The sequence below is a fragment of the Chrysoperla carnea genome, chromosome 2 (genome assembly GCF_905475395.1).
Source record: "Chrysoperla carnea chromosome 2, inChrCarn1.1, whole genome shotgun sequence".
In the NCBI taxonomy this organism is placed as follows: Eukaryota; Metazoa; Arthropoda; class Insecta; order Neuroptera; family Chrysopidae; genus Chrysoperla; species Chrysoperla carnea.
In genome coordinates, this window is record NC_058338.1 from 26,172,977 (window position 1) to 26,180,491 (window position 7,515).

Below are 7,515 nucleotides of genomic sequence, written 5' to 3' on the forward strand. Positions count from 1 at the left end.
AAATTGAATGAAACCGCTCACATTTTGCTAAAGCTTTATGAAATGTTTTTTTTTCTTATGTTCAAATATTATTAGTAACACATGGGTTAATGGTGCAAATGTTTCTATTTGTAAATAGACAATAAATTTTTTTCAATGAAACGATTAATGTTAAAGTTCACTTAAAAATTAGTAAATAGGCAACTTGAACGACGTAAATGTTAATGTTTGTAAATTTCGACTCATTTGTTGTGTAAATTTCGCATGCTTACCTACGTCATTGACCCATGGTACAACAATTTCCCACGCAATCATAACGAGTCGTCATTTTCTTCAAAAGTACCTGAGGCTTTACACATATATATATATATATATATATATATATATATATATATATATATATATAACTTCGACTATTCTAGATAGAACTACTATATACAGATATAAACCGGATGTTGTCCGACAATCTCATGGGAATGTTGTCGATCTTTATATAAAATACATAAAGTACACGTACCCGTTTGTATATTGAAAGTCCCTTGTTTACTAGTTCATTATATATAACTTAATAATGTTGTTAACAATTAGTGAGTGTTTTCTAGAAAATGAACGAGTTAGCAATATGTATTTGACCCATCGAAATATTTTGATTTCACCCAAAAAAGGGTTTAAACTATTTATATACATTTAACAAAATGTTGTCCTTCATATAAATATTATGAATGTTTTAGAGTAGATGATTTTAAACTAAATTTACCTTTTTTTTTTAAACAAAATTTAACACTTTTATTTTGAAAATGAATTTATCACTATTATTTTAGGAGATTGTACGCCATTAGGAGATTGTATGAACGTATGAATTTTCTATTTACGATCGACAGATACCTTTGCCGTTAGAAAGGGATAAGAATTTAAGGTAAAAGGTAAGGATTACAAACGATTTTCAAAATTCTGTTATACAATTTCTTAAAGTAGTCCAGCAAGTAGTTACTGTTAAGACAATTGCACTTTAATACTCCGGTTAACTTACACTTTTGCATTCTGTTTTTTCGAATCAGATTTTTTCGAAACATCCACGGCAAACTGCCATTGAATTTAAGACTTGTAGTTGACTCAAAATTAATGAGAAAAAAATTGTTCCAAATGGACTAAAAATCTTAGTTATCAAACTGCAGGCGACTAAGGGACAATGAAAATTTAAAAATAATTAAAAATTTACCAACGCCCGTGAGAAAGAAGTACTTTTCTCACTCAGTATGCGTGGGAAAAATAGTTTTGTGATAATGAATTCATTTCCACACAGGGCGGTAATAAATTCATTTACTATACTAACTTTTTTATTTTCTATTTTTCTCAATAAGCCATGACAAATTTTAAATAGTAATTATATCGTTTATTTCCACGTTTTAGAGCGCGTAAACAAAGTTTTGTAGGATAAACGTGTGATAAAGCATTATTAACGTAATCCTGCGGTTGTACAATTCGTGCTACGCACTGGCAAATTTCGCAGGCGTATGTTATTTGTGCTGCTATCACACTAGTATCGTAAATATCTATTAATTTTCTTTGGAAAAAATGAATATTTACTTTTCATGTTAGCTGTAAGCGTAAAAAGGAATACAGCCAAAGTTGTAACTGTATATTATGTGATCAGCTTATTAGAGCTTTTTTATAATACACACACTATAATACATACATGTAAACTCTAGCTACATTATATTCAGTTATGTTATTTTCCTATTCGAAAATATACATCATTTTCTAACGTAAATTAAGAATTATTACATATTAGTATTCTAAAAAATCCTATCGCCATTCATTGCATTTGTAAATTTGAATTAGTTTTTAACAAACCTCAAAATTATGTTAGAAAATTTTAAAATATTTTTTGTAAATTAGTGGAAGTGCTGATTGTAAATATTGAAAGAAAGATTTACACAAAGTAAAGAAAATTCCGTATGAACGTAATTTATAATCACCTTTAACACACAAATAAAAATTTGTCCTCTAAAAATATTCTGAACAAAATTTTATTAAATTTTTTTTATATCAAAATAAACCAAAATAAATAAATAAAGTTAATACAACATAACAAGTATAAATAAACATAATACATAGAAAAAAAGTCTTAACATAAACCAAAGAAAGCAACCACCACTTCCACCCAATAAATTAATAAAAAAATATTATTTGAAAAGAAAAAAAAAAGTAAACTTTTTTCATATCGTTATGCTTTTATACTGTGTTGTACTAAATTTATCAATTTCGATTCGGAATACATACTCCAGACATCAATGTAAAAAAGGTATCTTTGGTACAGTTAACTCAACCATCCTGTTCTCATTCTTTTTTACTCATTCAATCACTATAGCTCCTTTCCCCTTCTCATTTCTTACCTCTTTCTAACAATATCTAGATTGAATAAAGAAAAACATTTTCACAAAATAGTCAAAATAAAAGTTTTTGAAACATCAGCTTGTTCCATCTGATCACGAAATAAATAATCGAATTTTCAAATAAAATATTATCCTGTCATTTTTAGCACATATAAAAACAAGCTTGCAATTTTCGGTTTTTAATTTGTAGTGAAAATATGTTACTTAGAAAAGAAATGTGTGATTTTTTATTTAAATTGGACAATGCTGACTGGTTTTATTAATATTTATTTTCGGGTAAAAGAACCTAATGTTCAATTTTATTATATTACAATAATACCCGCACTGCTTCCACGAGACCACTTAAAGACTTGGAATCACAAAGGCACCATATTTGTGGGGTAAAAGCACTATATTTGTGGCGAACAAACATATCGGGTAGAAATTAACCAATATGTTAGTAAGCCGCTTTATAACGAGAACGGAAATAAAGTAGTATCTATATGAGCGTTTTTTTGTAAATAGTTCAAACTTACTTTATTTAAAAACTCATGAGCAACTAATTTCGAAAGCTATCTTAATCAATTTGCTATCATCGATACAAACATTCCTTATTATTATTCTCAGAAACAGTAAAATCCAGTACAAATACTACCAGCTTTTTTGCATCCCCGTGAATAACGTTGCATACAGAATTAAATTTATCATGCCTGCAGTATTGAATACAGGAAACTTTATATGTAATTTAATATATTTCAAATACAGTAATTATAATTATTCCCCTATTAACTTTTTATTATGTTTATGTCCTTTCATTCAACACACCGACATTAAATCCTACCAACTTCCAAGGTATCGCTGCTCTATTGGAAATATATCAATTGCATAGAATATTAAAATTAAAAATAATAATTTGCAAATAAACAACACTATATCTATACCTTATGTATTATTTCCCCAAGGGATTGTAATTTACAATTACTTATACTTTATTATTTGAAATACAAGAAAACTTAAGTAATTTTTAAATCTTTCCTCGTGAAAAAAAAGAAAACTTTATTTTCTAAAAGGAAATTTATTATTTTAAAGTAACTTTCGACGGAAGTTGATTTGAACGTGATCTGTTTTGTAAAAACAAAATGCATCGTGTTTTTTAATTACTATTTTTTTTATTAAATATGTACAAACTTAGTCATTAAAAATTGTACTGTTTAAAAGTTTTCATATAATTGGTGTAGTTTTTAACTGTAAAACACAGGATGTTACGTCAATATACATCAAAATGAAAAACTGTAGTGTTAACGACACACGATCTCGATAAAAAGAACAGTATTAACAGAGAAATGCATAATATACTATTAGTAGAGAACGGAATATTATGTCCTTGGTTGAGGCACTGTGTTTACCAAAGCTCGTCGTTTCACAAAATAAATTATTTTGGGACATATATATTTTGGACAATTAGACGCGTTTTTTTTAAACGCTTTTAAATAAAAAACGATGAGGTAGGGTAAAATGATAAGACTTAATTTTAACACAACAAAATTTTATTATTCAATTAAAATACATTTGACGTAAACAAGACAGTTTCATGAGTACAGGAATAATTGAGAAGAGTTTAATATTAGACTAATGTTTAAGTTCATCATAAAAGAAGTTATCAAATTTACCCGTGTCAATGTAAGCATTAACAATTCGTTTAATTGCACTTACGTAACATGCCATCCTCAAATCCATACCCAAACCATACTTTTCACAGGTTTCATTAGTCTCTTCAATTGTACGAATAATATTGGTTTCAATAACATTTTTTACAATTTCACCTTCATTAAAATCACAATTCAATCTCATTTTATTTAATTTATTAAAATTTTGAACGTTATCAGTAACAACATCTTCTGGAGATATTATCGTTTCGCCAGTTGCTTCAGCAATTACACTCTTTAAACAAAATTTTATTTTCGTTTTCAATTGGAGCCATAGTACTTAAGCTTTTAAAATTAATGGAATTGTCATACCAAGACAAAAAACTTAAAGGGGTAACGTTGGATATCAGAGATTGTAATTTTTCATGGTTTCAGTCAAAAAGATTAGGGGTCGTTTCTTAGGCGATTGATCACGTATAGAGCGTACCAAATCGTCTTAAACTCATAGATAGATAGATATTAAGGAAATTGTAAAAGTTTTCCATTTTCTTGGAATTTTGTAGAGACAAATAAAACAAAAATTAATTTTAAATTACCTGCATTTCCTCTTCATTTATTAAGTCAGGTGAACGTACAGGCTCTTTGCCAATTTGTCCAAATGAAATGTGATTAATATTTTTCAAATATTCCATATAAGCAGCAATTTGGCATCCAGTAGCCACTTGAATATCTGGCAAAATTATAGCGTTCTTTGACATTAATGTTTTATGTGCTGTGGGTGTAATTGCACAGAATGCTGCCTCTACAATAATTTTCGATGTGATCGACTGCACATTGAAACAATGAACAGTTTTATGAGGACCAGCTAACACCAATATATCAGCACAATATCCAATAACATCCGATTGGTATTCCTGTGCATCCGAAAAATCTAATATACTTTTATGTTCTTTATAATGTTGTATTAAATTCGGTATATTCAATCCTTCAGAATTAAAAATTGCAACACCATCCCGTTCTTGTATTCCAACACATTTTGCACCTGTGTTGTAAAAACATTGTGCAATACTTTGACCTACTCGTCCAAATCCATGTATTACGTATGTTTTATCGGACCAATTTGGTGTCAAATTTAATACGGACATCTTTTCATTATCCATTAATAAATTACTGATTGTAAAATATACAGCATAAGCAGCAGCTTCATTATAATTTTGTAAACCTTTACGATTCATTGGTTTTCCTAATACGGCAGCATATGAATTAACATTATTATGGCCAAGTGTTTGTTGAAATGAATCTGTCATCCAACTCATTTCACGTGAAGTAAGATTCAAATCAGGTTGAAATACATCTTTTGCTGGATCTAGAAAACCATGTTTTGCACATTCAATAGCGTATGTTGTTACAATTCGTCGTAAATCACGTGTACAATAATTTGACGGGTTTATTGCAATGCCACCAAAAGAACCACCAAATGGTAAATTTAAATTTGAATTTTGAAATGTTATCAATGCTGCCAAGCCTTTTAAATCGGCAACACTCAGTTTTTCAGAAAGTCGAACTCCACCTGCGAAATAATATATTTTAGTCATAATTGGAAACAAAGCAATTTACATTTTTATCATATAGCGTTCCTTCAATAAGAGTTAAGACACTACAATAGAACTTTTTGTTGGCCACATGTCATCATACAGTCGATGATTCATCTGCGGCTTATCAAACCATGGAGACTGCCATTCCATTCAAAAAGCTGAATGCCCTATTTTATTTTATCCTAAGAATAAAATATTACTTCTAATTTTATTTCAAGTTAAATACTACTCCAGGAAGCTCCCAAAACGTATCCACACAGTATACACGTTAACGCCGATACAGTATTGCGTTCACACCGATACTGACATAGTGATATCCACCAAAAAATTTCTTACCGTACAGAGCTGTATAGCTTTCTATCTGAAGAGTAGATGATTCTAACTCTAGTTTTAGAGCTCTCCACAGCTTTCTAGCTACAGCGTTTGATAGACCTAGCTCTAGAATAAATCTAGCAGTTTATATAGAGATAGTATGCAAATGTGTTCCTTCAATTTAGCTACTCCAGTGTAGCTCTGATGCTCTGATGTAAATGTAGTTTTCTATTAAAAATAGTTCCACTACTGGAAAATTTGCTAATGTTTGAGTTTTAGTATTTCAAGTCTAAGTTTTTTTAGTCAATTTTTATCTTGATCGTTGTTTAGTATGACCTTTGATCCACGATTCAGTATAATACAGTAGAGTATCGACCATGGTAACATTCGATAATTGGAAACGTTCAGTAATACGTCCGAAATTTTGACACTCCTCAAGCTATAAGTTTATATCCTTGATAATTGGATGTTTGATAAGTAATCCAATTCACGATGCAACAGGAATCAAGCCCCAATCTATATAGAAAAAAAAATCTTACCAATACATGGCTCCTTGTACAATGTATGTTGAACACGGTACGCGTTAATTACATCAATTTTTCCATTTTCTTTTTCAACTGGATAAGTAAATTCAATAACATTTTTACATGAACTCAATAATTTTATAATTGATTCAATAGTTTTAGTTGCTTTGAATTCATTTAGTTGTGGATGTACTTGTCTTAAATCATGAATAATATCACCATAAGATATTTGTACACCACTATGAAAGTAGTACAACATATTATCCCATAATGATGCGTTTGCAACGTGAAAATTATTTACAATATTCTCTGGAATCTCGTATAAAGATTTCATTGAGTAATCAATTAAATGAGCATTATTACGCTTAACTATTTTTGTTACATCATAAATATTAAAACTATTGGGAATTTTTAAAAGTCTTCTAAAATTTCCGTACTTCGTATTAAATGCCATTTTCTTGCTTTTTTGTAATTTAGAATAATTGAAAAATATAAAATCAAATCAATTAATTGAATTGATACATAAAAATATAATGCTAAACAGATCCCATATAAAAAACCCAAAAAATAAATTATTTTAAGGTGACAGTTAATATAACAATGTTACCAGGTATCAGAAGTATTTTTTATACAATATGTTTCAGAAGTCCTTTGCCACTCTGTACTCAAAAATTTCTTTTCAGTTAAGTTTCAAAAAGTTAAATTTCAAATACACGTTGTTAAATTCAAAGACGGTCAACTTAAAGAGACGAAGAATTTGATTATGACACTCAAAATCATCTTAAAATCAGCTCTTATTCGCAACTGATAAGAGATTATAAATAGGCCAATAATTCTTGTTTTAAAATTTTTTTTTTCAAGTCAGCATTTGCTGAATCCATTCATGTTTTGAAAAAATATTTTGACTAAACAATGTTAGTAATTTGATGACTTTCAAATTTACAGTCTTCTGCCTCTTATCTTTACAAACCCGAGTTGACTTTTGAAATTAAAAAATCAAACTGCTCTATAGTCGACAAACTCAACCCAACCAATACGTAATTACAACAATCATCCGGGCCTATACAATTTTCGGTCTATTTTT

At 29.0% G+C, this 7,515-nt stretch overlaps 1 protein-coding gene across 1 annotated transcript; it reads right to left on the minus strand.

Annotated features, from left to right (window-relative positions):
* Positions 1-3,957: 3,957 nt before the first annotated feature.
* Positions 3,958-6,885, minus strand: LOC123292585 (glutamate dehydrogenase, mitochondrial-like). Its single transcript, XM_044873297.1, has 3 exons — positions 6,447-6,885; positions 4,597-5,570; positions 3,958-4,295 (listed from the first exon to the last, which is right to left on the minus strand). The coding sequence occupies exons 1-3, from the start codon at positions 6,883-6,885 to the stop codon at positions 3,984-3,986; spliced, it is 1,725 nt and encodes a 574-aa protein (XP_044729232.1). The 3' UTR covers positions 3,958-3,983.
* Positions 6,886-7,515: the final 630 nt, after the last annotated feature.

Coding starts and splice junctions, on each gene's coding strand:
- LOC123292585 (XM_044873297.1), bottom strand. CDS start 6,885: ATGGCATTTAATACGAAGTACGGAAATTTTAGAAGACTTTTAAAAATT. Junction 5,571..6,446: donor GTACAAGGAGCCATGTATTG/GTAAGATTTTTT, acceptor ATTATTTCGCAG/GTGGAGTTCGACTTTCTGAA. Junction 4,296..4,596: donor TAAATGAAGAGGAAATGCAG/GTAATTTAAAAT, acceptor TTTTGTTTAAAG/AGTGTAATTGCTGAAGCAAC.